Genomic DNA, 24,558 nt, shown 5'->3' on the forward strand with positions numbered 1-24,558 from the left:
TCTTGGGAGAACATTCTGGTGGGTCCTGTTGCCTGATTGGCTGCAGTTTGGACTATACAAAATTACTATGATAGTCAAGAGTGTGAAAGATTTTGCTCTTGAACTAGGGCTACTTTACTTCCTGGTTCGGTATTACCAAGGTTTTTTGGTTATTATGTGCATATTATTGTTTTTTTATGTACCGTGGGACTCCCACTCCGACAACGGGGAATGATTCAGGCATGTGAATCTATGAAAGACACCCCAATACTGGAGAAGATGTGCTTCACCATTTTTGAGTCGCTGACTAACTTTATAATGCGGTGCTACTTTTAAGTATCTAAAAAACGAATAAAAAAAACAAGTTTAAAAATAGATAATGCAGAACACTGTTCATTTGTTGTAGTTTACAATCCTTAACCCTTCCTTTGGTTCGCTAAAAGCCAAATATGTACGCAGAACAAAAGACACAAAATCCCTTGCAGCAAGATGAAGATTGGAAGCAAATGAACATGCGCTCAATAGAGACAATTTTCAGATGCTGCAGGGATAAAACAGAAACACACTTGAGAGCGACAAGTGTGAGATATGACACAGACATAAGAAAAAGAAAAGCATGTATAATTTTCAACGGCAATCTTCAATCGTTAGAGGTTTCCTTTAAGCAGCAAAGCAAGGGTGAACACGTCAAAAAAAATGCATTGTACAAAAAGTAGAGCATCTGTAATTAATTACCACATAATGACCTTAACCAACAGGAATGGCATTGATAAAAACAAATTACCAGCTTACTCGTCACATTGTTATGAAAGTGCCAATGGGAGGAATAGTGGGGGGCGTAGAGAGGAGGAGGCAGCTGCAGCCCAGGAGAGGGAGAGAAGAGCAGCTGTTCCAAATAAAAACAAGCTGCAAGAGAAGGGGGTGTTGGTGTGGGAACGGCACAGGTTATTAAGTGAACTGAGAGCAGCAGCGAGGAAAGAGCGGAAAAACAATGTGGCACTAAAGAAAAATACATGGCCCATACTGAAAGGATTCATGTAGCAGGGGCAGTCTCCAGGGTGGAACAAAACAGCCCAAAGGCGGGACAATTGTATGCTAATAACCAACTAAGGAATTTGTAAAGGCAGAAAAAAGAACCAATGGAAAGAGGAGGGCGTGTTTAAAGCCCATAGACAAAATACCACATGTCTCAAGGATAGTGCATGCGGTACCTAGGAGAGCCCTAAAAACATTAAGCATGATGGGTACTGGCATTCAAATGGTTGGCACTACCTTGTACATATATATGGCCCAAGTAACTGAAACTGGAACTTGCCAGTCAAGAACATCGGGAAGTTATGGTTTCACATGTTTATGGGTTAAATTTATAATGTACGTTCCAAAATAGATATCACAAATACTAGGAAAGTGATAGACAAGAAACGCTCATCAAATGTTTGCAAACCTTCATTGCTTTCTAGATTTTTGTACAAGAGTATTCAACCAATAGAGTATATTCCCCAAAGCAAGTGGATATCTCTCAGATTTTAAAAAGGAACTAAACACAAACATAAGTCGCAATAGCTCTAATTTCCAAGTGACACTGATCCATCGTTACTTAAAGGGAAAGTGTGTTTTAATCACAGACTGCTCCAGGAAGCTGCTACACTGCATTGCCTATCAATCAATTTAGAGTTTAAGCATGTGTCTCCTTTATATGGGCCTTTAAAATTATAACAGAAAAAAGCATAATTGAAAATCCTGATTGCGATTAAAAGAAAATGCAAAAATTATTTCACGCATTGACTTTGTATGCAATAACAATAGCATTTTTATTTCTTATGTTTACAAACTATATGAAAAACTGACCTTCAAAAGCTCCTCTGATGTAGGCCGGTCCTGAGGAATTTTCTGAAGGCAAGAATCTACAAAGTTTCGAAAATAGTCCGACCTATCACAAGTAAAAATCAAGATCCAAGTCTAAGCAAAAGCTCAAAGTTCAGCAACAACAAAGAATTCTTGAACAAAGAACAGTAAATATTTTACCAACAGTCAAAACTACCTGAAATAGCATGTATTTGATAAAAACGACTCACTCTATTGTAGCGGTCTGATGAATGAAAGCATTTGTCAGACTAAGTATTTTTACAGAAGGGGTGCATGCAATTCATTATTAAACCTGGAGTTAACAAGTAATCTAGTGAGTTTAGACTTTTATTAGGAAACAAAAGGGGTTTAGGGATGTGAGAGGGAACAACTAATACATCTTATTGGGGCAGTCAGCAGAATTACCTTGAAAGCAGATTATGGATGCTGAATTATAATTAAAGTCTCAATCGAATGGATCATGGAAAGACTTTAAAATAATCACATTAAATGAAAGGATTAAGTCAAAGTAATCATTTCAACACATTGGGGAATAACTATAAACGAGACCATGCAGCTCCAACAAAGCAGCATGACATGCACAGATGAGAGGAAGGAACAGAGGCTGGCAAATCACATAGTAAAACAAATGCAACAAAAGCAAAAAAATCACACAGAAAATCAAAACACCCTAGATACTGACATCTGCCAGACTTAGAGGTTCCGAGCTTAAAGTCCAGCAGGTTTAGGCTTTTGTGCCATTGATGTGCCTACATGCAATAGCAGTAAACACTTACGTAGGCTATATAGCAGTATTCTCCCAAAGCGGTGGCTAACCAGTAGATGTAGATGTCTGGAAAAGTGTTTGTAGCACTACCTGCCATACATTGGCTTGCTGGCGTGCTTGTACATCCACACAATAGTGTTTGGTAAATGTGTGTGGTGTAGACCATGTTGGTGCTTTACAAATGTCAGCTATAGAAATTAACTCTAGGGGGTGTAGATAAATGCCAGATTTAGAAATAGGATTGCCTTTGTGAGGTGGTGTGAATTAAACAAACAGTTGCTTTGGTTTACAAAAATCTTTTGTTCTTTCGATATAATACAATAAAGATCTTCTGACGTCAAGTGTGTGAAGAGCCCGTTCCGCTACCGAATTAGGTTGAAGAAAGAACACAGGTAACTCAACTGACTGGTTAATATGGAGAGGAGAAACCACTTTGTGAAGAAATCTGGGATTGGCACGAAGAACAACCCTATCTCCATGAAGCTGAAAGGAGGGTTCTTCTAAAGTTAATGCCTGTAGCTCACCAACTCTCCTTAATGAAGTAATTGCAATGAGGAATGCAACATTCCATGAGAGAAACTGTAAAGGACACTTGTGTAGTGCTTCGAAAGGTGGACCCATAAGTCTTGTAAGTACGACATTAAGATTCCACACTGGTGCCGGTGGAATGCTTGGTGGAATAACTCTCTTTAGGCTCTCCATAAAGGCTTTGATGACAGGAACTTTGAACAAAGACACATGCTTTCTGTTTTGCAAATATGCAGCTCCTGCTGCAAGATGCAACCGAATAGATGTGTAAGCTAGCCCACATTGCTGTAGGTTTAAAAGGTAACAGACAATGTATTAAATAGAAGCATATAGAGCTAGAATTCTGTTGTTATTGTAGTAAACAACAAATCGTTTCCATTTTGCTGCATAGCAAGCTCTGGTAGTAGGTTTTCTTGCTTCATTTGGAATAGTCCTACAGTCTAATGGCAATTTAAATATCCAAACTCTGACCTCAGGAGCAAAATCATTAGGTTGAGCTGCTTGGGATTTGGATGCTTGATTTCTCTATGGTTCTGAGTGAGTACACTGGAGGTGAGCTGTGGCTTTTGATGTGGAACTACTGAGAGCTCCAACAGGGTGATGTATCATGGTTGACGGGCCCATGTGGTAGCTACCAAAATCAGTATGAGTGAGGTTTGTCTGAGTTTCCAAACCACAAACGGAAGGAGTGGAAGTGGCGGCAAAGAGTAGGCAAATATGTCTGACCAATTCATCCATAAAGCATTGCCTTTGGATAGATGGTGTGGGAGGTGCTCTGCCAGAAGGTGAATCTTGTGATGGATTGCCCATTTCCAAATTGTCTGACACATGCATGACAGTTGAATAGAATGTGTCCCCTTTTGTTTTTGCACATAGTACATGGCTGTCATGTTGTTTGTGCGGACTAGGACAACTTTGCATGTGAGATGAGACTGAAAAGCTTTCAGCGCTAGAAATACTGCTTAAAGCTCTAGATCTATAATGTGGAGACGTGCACCCGGCCCGTGTGTGATGGGTCGGCTGTTAGCACGACTTGTGGAACAGGGTTGATGAAAAACTGCCCTTTTGATATATTTTGTGGGTTCCACCACAGCAGAGATCGATGGGTGCGCTTGTCCACCAACACTAGATCTGTTAATTAACCGTATGACGGATTCCACTGACGTGCTAAGCATTCTTGTAATGGACATGTGTGGTATGCATGAGGTACTATTGCAATGCATGATGCCATCATTCCCAGTAGTCGCATGAAAGTCCTGGCTGGCAAGGTTTGGTTGGTTTGAAACTGCAGCAATAGAGTTTGGTTATTGGAAATTCTGGCTGCATTGGCGGAGGCTTGAGCTGCGTGAGTGTTAAGAGGGGCTCCTAGACAAGATTGTATCTGTGAAGACTGTAGATGAGATTTTTGAAAGTTGACCGTGAAACCCAATTGGTAAGGTAGGTGTAGAGCGGTATGAGTTTTTTCTAAATACTTTTGGTGTGTGCTGGCTTTGAACCAGTCGTCTAGGTACGGAAAAACATGAATTTGTTGTCTTCTGAGTTGAGCTGCTACCAATGCTAGGCATTTTGTAAACACCCTGGGAGCTGTAGTTACTCCGAATGGAAGTACTTTGAACTGATAGTGTTTGCCTGCTATCACAAATCTGAGATATTTGCAATGAGCTGGATGAATGGGAATGTGAAAATATGAATCTTTTAAGTCCAGTGTGGACATAAAATTGCCTTGCTGTAGAAGAGGAAGAACCTGCTGTAGCTTTACCAAATGGAAATGTTCTGACAGTATGTACTGGTTTAACTCTCTGAGATCCAAAATTAGAAAATAAAGAGAGAAAACCCTTGAACCTTGGTACTGAAACGGAACTGGTTCTATGGCTCCCTTTTGTAAGAAAGATTGCACCTCTTGTTTGAGTAACTGTAAATGGACTGACAACAGTTTGTGAACGCAAGGTGAATGTTCAGTGGATTGGAGGTGAGCTCCAAGCAATAACCATGTTGGATAGGGTCAAGCACCCATTTGTCGGTTGTTATAGATTGCCAAATGGGGAGAAACTATTGAAATCTTCCCCGACAGGTGTTAAGTGATCGAGGAAATGTTGGCAAGTCACTGTTTATTAGGTGAAGGGGTGTTACAAGATGTGGCACCTTTACCCCTACCTTTGGAATGGTTTCCTCTACATCATCCTCTATAGAAACCTCTAGAGGGAAAGGATTGATTGTTGCCTTTGTAAGAGAAAGTATTTGGGTCTGAGGATGTTGTTTTGGACCCTGTTGTGTAAAATGAGCAGTAAAAGAAGCCTCTATTGGATGGGAACTGGAGCGCCAGCATGGATTTTGCCACTTCAGTGTCCTTTTTCATCTTTTCTAAGGATTGGTCGACTAGAGGACCAAACAGACTGTTGAACTTCAGGCTTAAATTCCAAGATCCTAAGCCAAGCATGCCTTTTAAGGAGAATGCTAGTATTGATCTCTCTAGCTGCGGTGTCAGCTGCATTTAAGCAAACCTGATTGAGGAGATAGAGATGAGTTTTCCTTCTTCAACTAGCTGCTGTGCCTTAGTTTTGTGTTCGTCTGGGAGATATTGGAGCAGTTTCTCCATCTAATCCCAGTGTGCCCTGTCATACCTAGCTAGTAGGCCCTGTGTGTTTGCGATGCGCCAGTGGTTAGTGGCTTGAACAGCTACTGATTTTCCAGATTTTCCAGAGGCATACAAGTTTGGATTCTTTATCTGGGGAGGTGCATCCCTAGAGGACTGCGAGTTAGCTCTTTTGCGAGCATTGACCACTACTAGGGATTCAAGAAGTAATTGTCCCTTGATAAACACAGGATCTGATGGTGAGGGTTTATATTTTTTATCTACTCTTGAAGTTAAAATACGTGCTCAAACAGGGTTTTAAAGATATCAGCTGCATGCCTCATCATGCCTTCAAGCATAGGGAGTGTTTGACTTGACCTGTGCGTGGACTCAGGTGTTTCAAATAAAAAGTCCTTTTCTAATGTCTCTGTATTTAAGGGTACCCCATGATAGTCTGCTGCTCTAGCAATGAGCGGTAGATAAGCCATATTGTCATCTGGTGGCGATGGCTTTGCAGGACAAAGGTCTGGCTCATTGTCTACTGGAAGTTTAATGGTGTAATCATTCCATGGGTTTGCAGGCAAATGGGTATCATCATCACCATGATCCAAATCTGTATCTGTATGTGGAGACCCCTCAGGTGTTATGTGTAAGGGATTTTCAATTATTAACTGTGGAGAAGATGGTGGAGGCAGAGAGGGTTGTGGGGCTGGATAAACAGGAATGGTAGCCGTGTCCTCCTTCTTTAGGGAAATCTTATTAGCAGTGTCCCTGCTGGAAGCTTATGTTTTGCTGGTTCTTTATCCAAAAGATGTTCAGTATCAGGATTAATATTTAAAAAAAATCTGTTTGGGATCCAATTTGGATCTTAAGAACGTCTAAAATTGGTTCTGTTGGCTCAGGAACACTATCCTTCGATTTCGGCATCAAATTAGACTTGTCTTTTGTAGTGGAATGTTTCGGCTCCGAATCGTGTTTGTGTTACGAAGCGGAGGGTTTCGGCTCCGAACCACGTTTGTGTTTCGAAGCGGAGGGTTTCGGCTCCGAACAAGATTTGTCCTCTGAGCCTGATGATTTTGGGTTTCGAAAGTAATTTCGGTCGACTCAGTCCCGAGCCAGAAGGCTTGACTGTTTGTTTTGGAGCCAAGCCGAGAAGCAGGGCGTCTGAAACAGTGTCTCTGTGTCGACCTTGGCCAGAAGGCAGAGGTGGTGCCGTACCCTTATGTGTTTTGGAAGAGGATTTAGGGGCAAGGGGCTTTCGGTACTCATGGCTCCCTGTCCCGGAGGCACTTCTTAAGACCCAAGATCGATGTTGAGCTCGCAATTGGACTCTAGAATGGAGAGGGCCTCTTCTTCTTCTGTAGCAGACACTTCGATCTCTTCTTGGTCTGATTTTTCCCCAAAGATATCTGGAGTGTGTTGGATGCTTTGGCGTCGCATCTCTCTTCGTCAAACCCGATGATCGCGTAGAGGCTTCCTAGAACGAAACGATTTACAAGCGGCGCAGTCTTCCTCCTTGTGCTACGGAGAGAGGCACAAATTACAAACTTGATGTAGGTCGGTTCGAGGGTACTGGACGTGGAACCGAAGACAAAATTGGAATAGAGTCCATTCCATAGGCACAAAGCTGGACTGACGCGACTAGGCCTGTTGGCCTCCCACGAGGTTTTTGATCAAAAATTGAGAATCTATTGAACGATTCGATATGCGGAGAACAGGGAAACGCGTACGGAAACAATACCGTCGAGGGTAGAGTTGATTGCACACACCGAGGGGAACCTGAAAAACGGTTTTCATACCAGAGCGCAGTAATACAGGTTTGAACTCGATGGCGGAAAAAAACAATCTAATAATGGAGTTGATGCCCAAGCACTATCACCGAAAGGAGGAGTCACATTACCTTGTGACAGGAAAGACTTCTTCGAAGAAAAAGAACTTGCAAACATCCGGACCCAACACTAGTTAGCAGGAGCATGCAAAGCATGCACATCTACAGCACATGTGCCTCGAACAGTCTGTGAGAAGTTGGCCTGATATATAGTGCTCACTATTCTAGTGATCACTTTGTATCATACCAAACAACCCTTATTGATGATTGGTTGTAAGTCAACCTTTCAGACCAGCTATCCTAGTAGCATGGACACGAGCAGTCTTCAGGCTAAACTCTAGAGGGCGTGTTAAGCCAGCTGTTTTACCATCACATATACCCCTTGAACACCAAGTGAAAGGACACCACACAAGTTGTTATAAAAATATAGGATATTTATTAATAACAAGTCTACCCTGAACTCTTTATGAGTCAGGGAGCTAAGCACAATACAAAACTCTTACGAAAATACTTTAAGTAGTACAATTTACACAGATGCCCGAGGGGCACGAAAAACCATACACTACAAAAGTGGAATGCGAAATACTAGCAGGTAAGTAACAAGTTCCAGAGGCTTCAGGATCGCTAGGACTACACTACTGAACCCTAAGGTTAGGAGCAGGAAGCCTAGGGAGATCGGGTGCAGAGTGTGCACTCTCACGCGGGATGCGGGACAAAGTCTATGGATGCTAGATTTCGTAAAGTTAGTGTTATCGGACGAATCCGACTAGTTAGGCTGAAAACGAAAAAGGATCTGGACACTTAGATAGTGAACCTACGTTGGAGCACCGAAATGCTCGAGTTACCTAGCCCAGGGGCTGCGGCTGCATAGGGTTCAAAAGACGTCGGGAATCCTCGTTACAGTCTATGGAGCCTGAAAGAAGAAGTTGCTGGCAGGCGACCAGTGATGAAGTTCGATGGGATCCAAGCCTGGATCGGAATTGAAGATGACCTGAAAGCAGAGGGGACTCAGTTCTTGATCACTAGCCAGTGATCAGATGGGCACGAGGATGGCACCGGATGAAGTCACCTCGACCAGGTGAGTGGGCGACGCTGGGCTCTGCAGTCTCTCGGACCAGGAGGCGTTGTCGGCGACCAGGATGGAGGGGCGAGCTGTCCCACGAGGGTGTCTGCTGTCGGCGCTGCTGAAACCAGGATTGGAGCAACAAGCCTTGGCAAAGGCAAGCCCACGCGGTGGACTCAAGATGGCGTCTGGAGTGGACCAGGAGGGTCCGGGGTGCTCCTCTGTTGGAGGGGAGCCAGGGCCAGTCTGGAGCAACCAGACCAGCGATGAAAGTGTCGTGGTTCGTCGTCAGGAGGGCTACAAGCCAGCAGGCAAGTGGCCGGACAACGCGGTGAGCAGCAAAGAGCAGAAGGGCCCCACGCAGATCTCGTGGATGCTGGGGGGCTGGACTTCGGTGCTGGAGCTGCTCAGGGTTAGGGCTTCTCAAACCCCAATGCACTTACTCGAGGGTCTCTCGGGGGTCGTGCTGGTGAAGCGTCGTGCAGGTCTTAAAGATGGCCGGTCCCACGGGTCTCGTCACACCCATGAATCTCAGCTGGGCTGGATGATGTAGGTAGAGGTCAGAGATGGCAGGGAATCCGGGTCTCGTCGAGCTGGGCAGTCTTGATCCGGAGGATGGACTTACAGCAAACCACAAGAGCTTCGATGGTGCCTGCTGGTGCAGGGTGGCTACTCCTTAGCCACAAGGGAGAGTCTTCAGAAGAGTCAAGAGTTCCTTTCGTGGAAAGTAGTTTCAAGATTCAAGATTATCTCATTTGGGAAGGGGGCCTGCTCCTACCTTTATTCTAAGAAAAGGGGCTGGCCCGCGACTAAGTCCTGCCCTATGGGTGGGACTAGGAGGGGGGTGGTTACACCCCTCTCCTTTGTCCGGTCTCTCCCCAGCTCAGGGGCTGGTGTGCCCCAGGAACTGGTTTGAGCCGGCATATGCACAGTGAGTACCGGGGTGCCACTTGCAGTCACCTTCCTTTCAGCCCTGCCTACCTGGGATACACAAAATCCTGTCTGGGATGGTGCTGGCACCGCCCCTGACAGGAAACCCTTTGTCCATGCCTCCGTTGCTGGAAGGACTCCCAGCAGCAGGAGGGCAGACTTGTGTCTCGGTGGCAGCATCCATTTTGTGGAGCTGAGGCTATGTCTGACTTTAACCGGGGTTCACAGTTACCTACATGTCGTGCCCCTCTAGAAGGGTGGAATGCTAACCCCGTCGCCAGAATTGGCGAGGGGTTAGTATTCCTATTCGTATGACACCTTACTCGACATGTTTTGATAATGCTATACCAAAGTTAGCATTTAACCGCGAGGATTATAATGCACTTAAGAGTATATGGTATAGTGTTATCATGGAACAGCTATTTGGACTTGGTTCCTCAAGCTGCAAACGGGCTCAGCTCATGCCAGAGCACCATCTCACATAACTCCAAGCACTCTGCCTTCAGGATTGATAAGGCCTGCCATAGGAGTGACTGATAGGAATATATGTGTCCATTTTAGGGTCAGATATAGGTATACTATATCTAAAGCAAAGGGTGATTACACCACCTTGCCCCAGCTGTCTTGCAGCCAGTTGTGTCAGTTTTGGATGGCCAGCCAGGGGTGGCATAATACATGCTTCAGCCCCTGGTAGGCCCTGGGTACACCTATGCCCTGGATACCTAAGGTATACTATACAGGGACTGATAAGGTGACTCAGTATCCAATTAGATATGTACCTAGGGTACATGGAGTCCATTTTAACAGAGAGAGCAGGAAGCCTGGGGTCCTGGATAGCAAGATCCCAGGCCAACTAAGTCAGAAACCAGCAAAACTCTAGGCAAAAAGTTGGGGGCAACCATAGTCCGGTATCCACCTTCCTACACAGTCCAATCTCTATTTGACCGGTATTTTATCTATTGTACCCTTATCAGTCGGGGGAATATAGCTTATATAACATCAGTGTCTAAGAGCTCTTCAGCAACAAGACATATAAGTCTAGTGAACTTTTACTTTCTCCCCCCTCCTCCTCATTCAAAAAATGGCAGTTACAATCCTTAACTATTTTTGTGGCTGACCGGGTTTTGTGCAAGGGCATTCCTCAGACCTTGAGACATTTCTTTAATTACCTCTCTGTGCTACAAACACAAAGTCAGAATGTAAAGTTTTAATGTGAGTTTTAAAATGACATAAAAGCAAGCAAACTGTTGAGAAGGCATGATAGGCTCAGAAAAAATGTGTAGCTGTTCAATTTGGAGAGATTGGCTGAGTTACAAATGAAAATATGGCCACCTTTTGCCCTCAAATTATTTTCTGACAAAGAAAGTCATGCAGGTAACCTACATAAAAAGAGTGGACTAAATATCACAATCACAGACTTAGATCTCTCCCCGACATACACCATCAGCACCCCCTCCAGGCCCACCAACACCATGACACCCATTCATACTAACTCCTCGATCACAGACTTAGATCTCACCCCGACATACACCAGCCGCACTCCCTCCCGTCCCACCAACACCCTGACCTCCATTCATACCACTCACACTCCTCTCTCCCCTGACACCACAACTCCCAACTACTACGCCCCTAGCATACCTCAGCCCCAAATGGACATGCACCTCTCCTCTACCATCAGCACCTTAGACATACACCGACCTACGGTAGATACCTCACACCCCTCAAACACAGACATAGATCTGTCACCCATATACACCAACCGTACCCCCTCCCCCCTGTCACCAGCCCACATTCCCATTCTTTTCACCCATGACAACACAGCTTCCACCCACAATCTGCCCAACCGAGTTCAGCACCAGACCGACACGCACACAGACAATCCCCACCCTTTATCCCCCCAACTCGAAGCCCCCACTTCCACACATTAACTAATCACTCTGAGCACGCCACTATCAATTCAACTCCGCCTCCGCAAAAAAGAACCACATACAATGACACTCCCCCCCGATTCTCACCCCCATTACCCTACATGCGCCCCATCACAACTAACTTACGCCCATCCTCCACTATGCACTCTCCACCTACCACCAATACCCTCCTCCATTCTATGTCATCCTCCCCCAACCCTCCAATACCCATCACCAACACAAATCCCACACCAGACCACGTTATGGCCTCCCTCCTCCAGCTCAAAGAAGACATTCACATCATCAAACAACTACTTCGCTCGCATTCCAGTCACTCCTCACCCACCACCCTCCTCAAGCTCAAACAAGACATTCACATCATCAAACAATTACTCTGCACACATCCCGGACACCCCTCACCCGCCTTCACCAGCACCACCCTTCCTAACAGGACCTTCACTCGGGTAGCTGACTCTCGCACTCAACGCCCCCCGCACTGGATCTCCATCCCTGTTCGCAATCGGGAAAACCGCCCCCATCGTACCCGCAACACACTATCGGACCTCGACACAGTGACCCTCCTCCGCTCCTACGACCCAGCTCCCCTTAACGACATACCCTCTACCCTCCGCGCCATTCCAACGATTCATCCAAATCCCCTTAGACCCCCCACGCAAAACAGAATCTCTATCCTTAGTAACCTGAGAAAAGTCCCCCTCTCTCTAGAACCCCCTTCCACCCTCGACACACCCAGTCTCAAATGCACCCTCCTCAACTGCAGATCGGCCTCTAGGCACTCCTCTGCAATCGCTGATCTCATCTTATCACTGGACATAGACCTCATCATCATGACTGAAACCTGGCTAACTGAATCTTCTACACCCATACTGGACATACTGGTTTCCCCCCAACTACCACATCACCAGATTAGACAGGGTTGGTCAAAAAGGTGGGGGAATCGCATGTATACACAGGAGTAACCTCTCTGTCAAGAAAGTAACCTCTCCCTCCCTACCCTCCCCAACATCCTGTGAATACATTTGCCTTGATATTATCAGTGAGGGCAAACCGATATGTTCTCTCCACGGCATTTACCATCCACCAGGGGACAACTTTACCTTCGCGCAGCAAATTATGGATTTGATCACCACCAATTCGGGGCGACAACTCACACAAATATACCTTGGTGACTTTAACCTCCACTGGAACGATCATAATGACGCGGTGGTGAATAGTCTTAAAAACTTCCTCGACGCCCTTGACCTCACCCAAATATGCAACAGCCCGACACACGAGAAAGGCTCTATCATCGACCTTATCATCGCCAAAGAAGACGCTATCCAGCTCGAATCTATCAAACCCTGTGACTGGTCAGATCATCACATTGTCACGTTCTTCATCAACGAAAAAGTCAAATTTAACCCGGTTCAATCCTTCAAACCCAAAGTCTGGAAAAGAGACTTGAAAAAACTCAACCCAAACTCTCTACCCCCCAACAGCTGCAATATATTACTCCCTCCCACTGGCGTTGCGGATGTCCAAGCCTTGACGGATCACTATCTCAACGCTATGACCTCTTTAGTTAATGAAGCTGCGCCTATGCAGCTAAAAAGAGCATCCACAAAAATGTCCAATCCTTGGTACAACGGGAGTCTCAACGACGATAGACGGGCCATGCGTATGGCAGAGCGCACCTGGAGATCAGCTCCCTCCGCACTGCACCTAAAAACGCTGAAGAAAAAGAGAAATGCCCACTTCAGGAAAATAAAACGCACAAAATCAGATTTCTTCAGCCGTCAGCTTGAGCAAGCCAAAAATCGTCCGAGAAAGCTGTTTGAGCTAATCAACCCCAACCACACAGTACTCTGGGCGAAGCACCCTCCTGTGAAGACTTCGCCTCTTTCTTTATCCAAAAAACAGACAACATAAAGATCGATCTCCTCATTGACGTAAGTCTCTATCCCAAACCGCTCTGCACAGCACCCGCTGAACCAAAAAACAATGCTACATGGTCATCCTTTGCCACCTACTCGGAAGAAGAAATTGGTAGACTGCTCAGCACTGTGAAACCAGCCAATCACCTCTCGGACCCCCTTCCTGCCAACGCTGTCAAAGACCTTACCCCGTCGCTCCTCCCACTTTGGACTAAAATCATCAACAGCTCTCTTCAACAAGGGACCATTCCCGACTCCCTCAAAGTTGGACAAGTCACACCTCTACTAAAGAAACCTACAGCCGACCCCTCAGATCTAAACAATTACCGTCCCATTACCAATATTCCGACTCTTGCCAAACTACTGGAAAAATGCGCACAAACCCAATTGACTAATCACATTAATCAGTTTGATCTACTCAACACTCATCAATCAGGCTTCAGAGCGGACCACAGCACAGAAACGGCTATGATACACATAATTGACGACGCCCTCCAAATCCTAGATCAAAACGATACCTGCCTCCTTATCCTTCTGGATCTCTCCTCTGCATTCGACACCGTCAAACATGAGAACCTACTCGATCTATTAAACACAAGAATGGGTATATCTGGAACTGTGCTAAAGTGGTTCATGTCCTTTCTACACAACAGAACGCAGAAATTCAAGAGTAATAACTTGATGTCTTCTCCAATACCGGTATCGCTAGGCGTCCCACAAGGATCCTCCCTATCCCCAACTTTGTTTAACCTAGTCATGGAACCTCTCACCACCTTGCTACAAGCATCCAATGTTCAATTCCACATGTATGCCGATGACACCCAACTTTATCTCAAAGTACAATCACGCAAAGACATTATGCTCTTGAATTCAACGATCAGAAGCACCCAAGCATGGTTGGCCGCTAATCATCTCAAGCTCAATGCTCTTAAAACAGAGGTCCTCTTGATCTCACCTCCTGCGAAGATCACTACCACTCAAATCTGGCTTAAACACTTAACCGCACTCAATGTTCATCCCACCATTGTAGACTCAGCAAAATCTCTAGGCATAACACTTGACACCAACCTCAACATGCAGGAGCACATCAACAAAGCAACCAAAGGGGCGAACTACCAGATCAATACCTTAAGGAAACTCAAACCCTTCCTTCCAGCCAAAGATTTCCAAACTGCGGTACAAGCTTAGTCATCCCTCGAATAGATTACGGCAGCATCGCCCTCTGCGGTCTCCCCCTAACTACCACGGCACCCATAAGAGCTTCTCTAAACGCTGCAGCGAGACTCATCACCGGATCAAGAAAACACTCACACATTTCCCCTGACCTGAGAGCCCTGAACTGGCTACCTTTTGAAGCCAGAATTCATCTGAAAATCGCCTGCATCACGCACAAGGCTGTCCACCTGAGTTCACCCGGATACCTCGCCCAAAAGCTGTCGATTTCCGGAGGCTCTAGAATCACTAGAGGCACAAACAATCTCCTGCTAAAGCCCCAAAGATTCCGTAAGGAAAAAACGTATAAACGCTCCTTCTCTGGAATGGCACCCAGGATCTGGAACTCACTCCCCCCTGAAATCAGGCTCATCTCCTCTACCATACTTTTTAAGAAAGAAGTAAAAGCTATCCTCATGGCCAAATTCACTTGAATTATTACTGGGGATGTTATTTACAGACGCTGCATCATTCAGTTTTACCTTTTTTGCATTTTTGCATGACTCGTGTTGATGACCTGCCTGAGTGTTTACGCTATCAATTATTTGTACTTGTATTTGTACTTGTATCATTATTGATGTATCTGGTGGTCTATGCTCCCACATGTACCTTACCCACCCCAATACTATTTGCTCACACGTTGTTCTTTTCGTCTGTAAAGCGCTCTGATATCTGCAAAGATCTTGTTCGCGCTATATAAAACTTTCAAAATAAATAAATGAATCAATATGAGCTTTTTTAAAGACCGCACTGATGGTCAAGTGAAGACTTGTGTTCTAAGACTGAAATGAATTCTGTATGTGTAAAGTATTTGAAGAAAAATGAACTAATACATTTGAGTGTTTTTGAAGCAATGTCCATCATTCGAATGAGTAAAGCCAAGTAGGCAAATATATGAACAGTAGCCATTCATATATGTCTTTATCAAACAATTAATTCTGTTAAGATTTAGAAGAAAATTTTCATTTTGTGTTTTTCATATTCTAATAAAAATGAGTGACTCATTGAAAATGTGAACTGAGGTGTTCGATTCTGCATCTTATACCCATTGGATTACACTGCAATAACTGAGCCATAACAAAGTGGGTTAAACAAACATGAAACATATGTTGGCTGGAGGGTATTAGTATGGTCATCAAGATCACAAAGATTTTCTCAGCATTATAGTGGTTCTTCCATTGAGTTTTACACTGCTCTCAAACGTTGCTTTACTTACAGTGTATGTAGATCATGAACTGGGACTATGTTATGTGGTCTGGCAAGTGAATAGCGCACAGCTGCCACTAGTGAGTCATTGCCCAGAGTTACTGCAGGCATTCCCGTATGTTATGATCTATTTGGTAAGAGCTGGACGAGGTGAGCTGGGCCCTGCAAATATGGGGCTGCTCATAAGCATGCTCATATTTCAATATTACAGGACAGCAATAAATTCCACATCCTGCAGCTTTAATTCAGTTAAAAGCTGTTGCGATCTTGTATTCACTAGCTGATGGGTCTTTTCTTTGAGACTGCTTAGGTATCCCTTAGGACCCCAAAATTTCAGAAGCCACATTTTCCTAGCCTTCCGGAAAGCTAGGGGCTTCTCTAATTTTCTTATCTGGAGGTGGAGAGAGCCCCATAGCTTTTTGGCTTGAACCACAAAAACACCTCAGAGTCTTTTTTTGTTGAAGGGTGCCACTTAAAGCTGAAGGGTGTGTTAGATCAAAGTCCATCTCTAGGGTGTTGGGGAGATTCTTTGACACAGGAATATTACTCCTAGTCCATACAGTTTTATACTCTGGGTTTTGAACCCAATACAGCAAGATGCTGGGAGCCAGAGGAAGATCAAAAATGGCAGGTGTGATCACAGGATTTTAAGAATCAAAGGAGAATGGTAGCTTAGTTTTGCACTCATGTAGAATTTATTTAGAAGAGATTTCTCAGTTACTACATATAACCACTGCACATAGTTAAGGCAATAGTGCATAAATCTATACCCTACCCCCTTACTCTTCTCACTCCATTTTCCTTTATTTCTATGCTCCTTAAATGTTTTTACTGGTATCATTGGTAATATGTAACTGATGTAAGTTTGCAACTATGTGGAACCGTATGTAAAGCGCTTTGATACCTTCAGGTCTAGCCAGCGCTATATAAAACTCTTTCAATAAAAAAAAAAATAAGTCTATTTGTGGATGTACTCTGTGAGGAAAGCCAAGTTGAGGGAGAGCTTTAAGATTTTGAGCATATTTTGTCCTGAATTTCATTACCGTATCTGTTTGTGATTTCGTAGTAAGAATTGCATCAAGGATGACTCGGGCTTTGTGGTGTTTATGAAGGTGTTATTTTCCTACGTCCAGGCATGGCTGGGTTCTCCTGTCAAACAGCATTTGTGAGTACTTTGGTTTGGTCCCTGTTGAGCTCAAAATGGGTGGTGGGCATCCAGTCTTTCACATCAACCAGTCCTTCACATCAACCAGTCCATGTGAATCTCATGGAGCCACTGAGGTAAATTTGAGAATGACCTACGTTATTAGCATAGCTGTAACAAGGCAGTAGGATTGAATTAATGCAGGTAAAGGGCTGACGTAGATTTTGAATAGAAGGGGAGAGAGAACTGAGCTCCAAAGAACAGTGGTTATCAATTGGTATGGATTGGAGGTAAAAAGTGATCGCTATTACAGCTTTGAAGATTTCACACTAGAAAGTCTCTTACAAATGCCACAAAGGAGGCATGTGCTGTTGCAGTATTTCAAAATGCAACCAGACCCTCTAAATCACCTTTGTGCTTTCCACATATTGACTCCGTAATCTCCACTTTGAAGAGCATATGCTCTTTCAGCCCAGTTGGATGCACAGTTGAAGAAAATAGATGGGGTGAAGATGGGATATACATCTTCAAGCTTAATCTTGGATGAATCCTGAGGATTACTGGGATGCTAATAAACACCATGAAGCGTGACACTTGAGATCGACAAAATCTCATTTATTTATCTGCTTACAGGTACTGCCTCTAGAAAATATGTTTTCAAAGTCGGATGAATCTAAACAGAGAATTGCATTTGACTGAATGGAGAATACATCAATCTTAAAAGTAATAAATTAATTGCCTGAGCAGAAGATACATCAGGGAATACCTGAAACAAGTCAAACAAAGAATGCTTTAGAACACATTTTCCTAAAGCGTTGCTTTGACCATAAGTATAAAACCACTGTCCTAAAAAAAAAAAGACTAGGAGGGCAGAGTATGCAAGACAACCAAGTTATTTATCTTTTATAATATTTGATGGATAATTAGCTTCCAGGAATTTCCTTTTTTAAATGCCTTTCAAGCTGTCACACTGCATTCTGAACAGCAGGACTAGTGTAAAACACAGCAACCAAAAAAAATCAAATCTATATAAAGTACAACTGGAGACAGTTCTGTTAGTTTTACTCATTCGTTCCCACTTCAGAGTGGATGGAATATTGTGCAAACACCCCCTCCACCCCACCCAAAAAACTCATTAACACTGGCTGAGAGGGGAGATTGGATGGATAAAATGTATCTGCAGATCCATCCGAAGGAAACATTACTTATATTTACTGCAAGATCTTTTTCAAGGGGCATCATCATTAAAATCATAAAGCAAACGATCCAGCCAATGATGGGATTCAAATTTTAATTTTTTTCAACTGATATAAGGCATATTGTTCAAATCTCGTAAAATAATAAGTTGCATAAGCTTCGATATACTTACAAAGAGAAGAACAGTGACAAACAATCTGCACTAGCCATGTTATAAAGGACAAACAAGGGATGAGAAGAAAACAAGTTACTTACCTGTAACTTTGGTTCCCCAGTATTGGTAACTTTCATAGATTCCCATGCTTTTGTATCATTCCCCGTCGTCGGAATGGGAGTCTCGGTAACAAAATAACATAGCAGTAGGTACAAAAGAGAAAGAAAAAGGCCTGGGCCTCATTCCCCTTTTGTAGCATATCCGCCTCTTTTTGTAAAAGAGACCAAACTTAGGCATCAGCCAATCAGAAGAGCCTCACCCTATAGAACCCTCCTGAAGGAACCTCAGAGCCTCAGATTTTCGTAGCCGTTGTGTAACAGTCACCATATCTGCTGAAGGCTGAGCTTTCCTCAGGGAGGTGGGTGGGCGCATGGGAATCAATGAAAGTTACCAATACTGGGGAACCAAATTTGCAGGTAAGTAACTTGTTTTCTTGCCCCAGTATTGGAACTTTTATAGATTCCCATGCTTTTGTATCCGAGTAGCAAGCAGTAAGCAATAAAAAACATTTTTGTGGCATAAATATACATTGCAATAGCCAACAATACGTGAAGATACAAAATGTGTAGACTAAAGGAAGGTGGGATAGGAAGGAAAGCTCACCAATTAGTGGAAGAGGTTCCTCAGGACGGCCTGGCCGACGGCCGTGTCCTCCTGTTGCAAGGATTCTAAGCAGTAATGCTTTGTAAAGGTGTGCACGCTGCTCCAAGTCGCAGCTCTGCAAATATCTTTGATATGCACTCCCGCGAAGAGAGCTGTTTAAGAAGCCACTGATCCACGTGGAATGCGCTCTAACTCTGCTGGTCAGTGGCTTACCCGCTGCAGTATGGCAATGTAGAATGGCACTTGTAATCCACCTCGCAATACCCTGTTTTGATGGAGGAAGGCCTCAGCAAGGACCACCAAAAGCAACAGTTTCTCAAAGGATTGTTCCGTGTCTATCCCAGGCGGAGGCCTCACCGTGGGATAGACACGGAACAATCCTTTGAGAAACTGTTTCACTATCCTGGAAGACCAAAGAGAAGGTCCAGACTCAGAACGTCTGTGCCTAGAAATCGCGCGCCAAATGAATTTTTATGGATGAATGGGCCAGGCCCGTCTTGGCCAAGGACAAGAGATAAGGTAGAAGTTGATGAGGTTCTGAAGAGAAAGGGTCAACACCTTCTTTATTGCACCAAATGCAAAATCTCTTCCATTTGAGACGGTAAGTCTTGTTTGTGGAAGGGGCTCTAGCCTGGGAGAGAACTTTTATTTCATTAGAGATGGAAAGATTCATAAATTGTCACTGCTCAGGATCCATGCAGTCAGGTGTAAGGACTCTGGATCCGGATGCCAAATTTGCCCTTCGGACATTGTGAGAAGGTCTGGAATGGTTCGCAAGGGAAGAGGAGGAGCCAGCGACAACAGATATTGTTCCGTGAACCAGAACTGTCTCGGCCAAGCAGGGGCTATCAAGATCATCTTGCATGGTTCTATCTTGATCTTCCTGATAAGTCTTGGGATCAGTGGAATGGGGGGAAAGGCGTAGACAAATGTCCTTGACCAGGCTATCGAAAGTGCATTCCCCAATGATCCTCGGTGGTGAAGCCTGCTTGCATAAGACCGGCATTTCTAGTTGGTCGGTGTGCAAATAGATCTATTGCAGGTTTGCCCCACTGTTGAAAGACCTCGTCCAGATCCCGCTGGTTCAGTTCCCACTCGTTACTGATCGAGGATAATCTGCTTAGTTTGTCGGCATTCTCGTTTAAAATCCCTGGCAGGTGTTCTGCCTGTAGTGATATCCTGTGAAGGATCGCCCATTCCCAGATTTCTTGAGCTTCCTGAGACAACATGAGAGACCTGGTTCCCCCTTCTTTGTTTACGTAATGCATGGCGGTGGTGGTGTCCGTCCAGATGAGAACCTTTGAACCTCTCAGGCGAGGGAGAAAAGCTTGAAGAGCCAGTTTGATTGCTCTGAGCTCCAGGAGACTGATGTGGAGCCGACAGTTCTGAGGAGGCCAATGTCCATGGACCTGCAGGTCCTGCAGTACTGCTCCCCAACCATCCAACGACGCATCAGTCGTCACCACCTGAGGAGACGGATCGCTTGCGAAGGATAGACCTCGGGACAAGTTTTCCTGCTTTGTCCACCACAAGGCTGCTTTTTTCATTGCCGAGGTGATGGTCACTCTGTCGTCGAACGACCCGTGAATCTGTTTCCATTGGATGTCCAGCTGCTCCTGAAGAGGACGCATCCTCAATCTGTAGTGTGGAATTAGAGGAATGCATGAAGAAATTACCCCCAGAAGTGATTTGTAGCGGCGTACTGAAAGACATCTTTTTTGTAAGTCTAGCGCCATGGTCTGCAGCTTTTCCTGCCTCTCTAAGGTTGAGAAAGCTTTCTTGAGATTCGAGTCCAAGATGGCTCCCAGGAAGCGAGCTGTCCTGGACGGAACCAGAGATGACTTTTCTTTGTTTAAATTGAGACCTAAGTTCAGAAACAAGTTTGTACATGCTTCGACCGCTTCCCTCGCTGCCTCCTTGTGTGGTAAATAAATAAATAATTACCGGATCTATTTTTGACTATAATCAATAAACAGGTAGCTCAATAAATAAGAGTCAAGATTCGAGGTAGCTGGAGTTTACAGGCTTTAATCAGGCATAAAGGACAAGAACAGGACAGCCTACATGGGGATAGGATGGCAGCTGCCGGGGACAGGATCTGGGAGCATAAGGGGGGTAACTTTTAATAACAGTGCACAATATTTATAGTTAAACAAATACATTACATTCAATACAGTGGGCGTAGCAGTAGGCGTGGTTTCGTAACAGTCGCGAAAGATAAGGGCAAAATGATGTAACAAGAAGGCGTGTACAGGGCGTATACATAGACATGTGATGTAAACGTAACAGAATATGTCATAAAAGGGGCGGAAACATGGAGGGGGCTACCCGAGCAGCTGGGACCTCTAACCTAGTGGTGCGCGCAAATGGGCAATGACGTGTTACCAGGGAAAACTGGGGGCTATGACTTCTGCGCTAGAAGAGGAGACTAAAGTCTGGAGTGTCAGAGTGACATGTACTCAGGCATATCTGGTATCTGGTGTTTATAGTACATGTTGATAGAATCCAAAAGTTATCAGGGCAAAGGCTAATAGACTTTAAGAATGGTGCATGCATTATTCTATATGTAGTGCGTGTGTGAGGAATATTCTATGAACATTAATACAGTATTTCTCTTTCATGGAGACATAAAGGCTAGACTATGACGGAAACTATTGATGCGATTCAGTAGCTTAGGAATGCAGAGAAGGAGGGCTGGACTGATAACTAGAATCATAACATACTCTTGGCAGACTGGGAGGCCGAGCCAGGCCGAGCCGGGCACTGCGTGGCAAGAAGTAAGCTAAAGGTCAGGGATGCAGGTGGGGGCTGTATCGCTCCTCGGAGAGGGTTCAGGAGACAGGAGCTGAATCTGAGTCCGGGCCCTTTTGAGGCCTAGAAACGGGGATAATTCAATGAATTAACGTGCACACTGTGAAACGTGGCAACGTAGCTTTACATAGGCCTGATATTCGTTGTATTCACGAAGACTAGAAACTGACATACTAGAGATGGACACAACTATAATTGCGTCCTTAATCGATCAGAAGGGGATACATGCATATCGATCATGCACATATGACATAAGATGGGGAACACGTAGGCACATACAACATGGCAAAATTTACTTTTCCACATTCCCTCCTTGTGCCCTACGTTTCCATCAGGAAACATCAATATTCATGATACCATCTATCATTTCATATAGCATCATTTGCTCGTCTTGAATTGTCTTGGAACGGGATTTAGGACTAGGAATACAAGAGGTAGCACACATACCGCAAATCGCAGGGCCACATTGTATACAGAGGCAGCAACTGAATATGATCATTACTGCAATACCTAGGAATGACAATACTTTCCATCCCCAGGCAGATATACTCCAGAGCCAACCGGACCATGTCCAGGTGCCTGGATTCTGGTGTAACTGATGGGCAATTTTATGAAGTCTGGTTATAGCTGAATAAACAGACGGCGCGTTATTAGGAATGAAAATGCAGCAACTAGATCCGATGACTCTACATGCTCCTCCTCTATCGGCCAGTATGACGTCAAGAACGAGACGATTTTGGAGCACGACAAATCTCATAGCAGATTGCTCTTCGGTTAAGTTACCTAGAGCAGAAGTAGTCTCATTCACTACTGCTTCAAGGGTTCTGGTTAACCTACGTATTAACTTACTATTCTGGACAGGGCCTATAAAGAAGAAGAAACCTTTATTAAAGTCTTGATACTGTTCTAGAGTAGTTTCAGTTTGATCGACAATTGGGGACTCGATCTCCCTTCTATGTCTAACGTGTACTAGATGTGTGTTTCTGTGATAATCAGATGGGGCTAGGAAAACTGGTGGCAGTAGGAAGGCAATGTAACAGGTTCCATCCCAATCGAGGGGCAGACGAACATATGCGGTCTGACCACAAACAAAATAAGAATGACGTGAAACTTTGAAAATAGATTTCCCACTGTCACTATACTCGACAATAGTAGTACAATCACTATGTCCTACATGTGCGGAACCATTCTTTCTGACACATAATTCGCCTTTGACTGGTAGTACTGAAATAGCAGGTAAGTCTGGAGTAGTATCAGACTGAACATTCAGGACCATAAAAGTCGAAGAATAATTACCTAAATTATAAACTTCATTCTCTAGATCTAACCCTGTTCTATGGGAGAGACCTTGCTTGTCTGGGAAACATGTTCTGTTCAGAAGGGACATATCATTGGAGGATGACGTTAACGTGGACCATGCTCCACACGAACCATTATGTGAAAACGGATAAGGAAAGAGTGGCAGAACTCCCTTCGGTGTCTGGAAAGGGGGGAGTCGACCACACACCCAACAATTAGTAGCATTGCTGGTCTGGTGTGAATAGTGTAACATTCTTATAAATGTATTATTTCTCATAGCAAGACGATAGGATAACTCGTGAGGAGGCAGATCACTAAATGTGTGCTCTACTGTAGCATTAGAAAACTTGTTTACATGTGAACTTGGAAAACATAAATGTAATGCATAACTTGTGCAGGTAACCATTAAACTTAGAAACAATAAGAAACTTAGAAAAACGATACATCTCATAGAGTTTTGACTAACTCTCTCACTATGGGGGTCTATCTCATACATGTCAGATACCTGTCTAACCGTTTCACCCGAGAGGGACTTAGACAATTAAACTGGCTGACTTATTTTACTAGACCGGAGCTTTAACTTATACTCCTGTTGCGGAGATTTCTCTAACAGAGGAACTTTCAGTTCAGGATTCAGATCAAAGTCTGGTTTCAGGCAGTCTTTAGAAATGGAACAGTCCTTAGAAAATGTTTTTTCTCGAACTCCATGGAACTTCTTGACGTGGGACAGATGGACCCACCCCTTGCGGCCCTCCAACTTCACGGCCGTGCGGGTGGTCAGGAGAACAAGTCGCGGCTCCTTCCAACGAGGCTCCAGTGGACTTGAACGATCAAAATTCCTGACGAGGACAAGGTCGCCTGGAATGACCTCATGCGGTTTCACTTCGGTATTGTCTGGAAATGCAGCGGCAACCTGTGAACGACAAGAGTGTAGGGCAGACATCAAGGAAGCTAGGTAATCTGTCAGCATATTACTGGAAACATCTGTAATACTGCGGGGTCTAGGTGTACCCCACATATTTGGGGGGCGGCCGAATACGACCTCGTACGGGGACAGACCTGATCTGGAATGTGCAACCATCCGCATAAAGAATAAAGCAACTGGCAGGGCAACTAGCCAGTCTACACCTTTCTCTTTACATATCTTGGCAATACGGATTTTCAGGGTCTGATTATGTCTCTCTACGAGACCGGCTGCTTCAGGATGGCGCACACAATGGAACTTCCACTGGTATCCTAACAAAAGGGAAACATGTTTTATTAACTCGGATGAGAATGGCTGGCCGTTATCAGAATACACGACCCTAGGGAGTCCATAGCGGGGAAAGAATTCACGAACCAACTGCTTGGCAGTGGTCGCGGCTGTATAATCTGGAACTGGATATGCTTCTGTCCACCTGGACAAAGCGCATACGACTACGAGAACATACTTGAAACCTCGACATCGCTCCATCTGAATATAATCCATCTGGAGGACTTCAAAAGGGTGGTCAGGAGGT

The 24,558-nt window shown here is 44.4% G+C and overlaps 1 protein-coding gene across 2 annotated transcripts in view; it reads right to left on the reverse strand.

The window, feature by feature from the left end:
- The window catches only part of TAOK1 (TAO kinase 1), a 1,359,031-nt gene that overhangs the window by 699,679 nt on the left and 634,794 nt on the right, over nucleotides 1-24,558 (reverse strand). For both annotated transcript variants that reach the window (XM_078680056.1, XM_078680057.1), the window contains exon 10: nucleotides 1,828-1,909. In XM_078680056.1, the coding sequence (XP_078536182.1) occupies nucleotides 1,828-1,909 (82 nt within the window). The remainder of the gene's footprint in view (nucleotides 1-1,827; nucleotides 1,910-24,558) is intronic.

This window comes from Lissotriton helveticus, chromosome 3_1 (assembly GCF_964261635.1).
Source record: "Lissotriton helveticus chromosome 3_1, aLisHel1.1, whole genome shotgun sequence".
NCBI classification, from domain to species: Eukaryota; Metazoa; Chordata; class Amphibia; order Caudata; family Salamandridae; genus Lissotriton; species Lissotriton helveticus.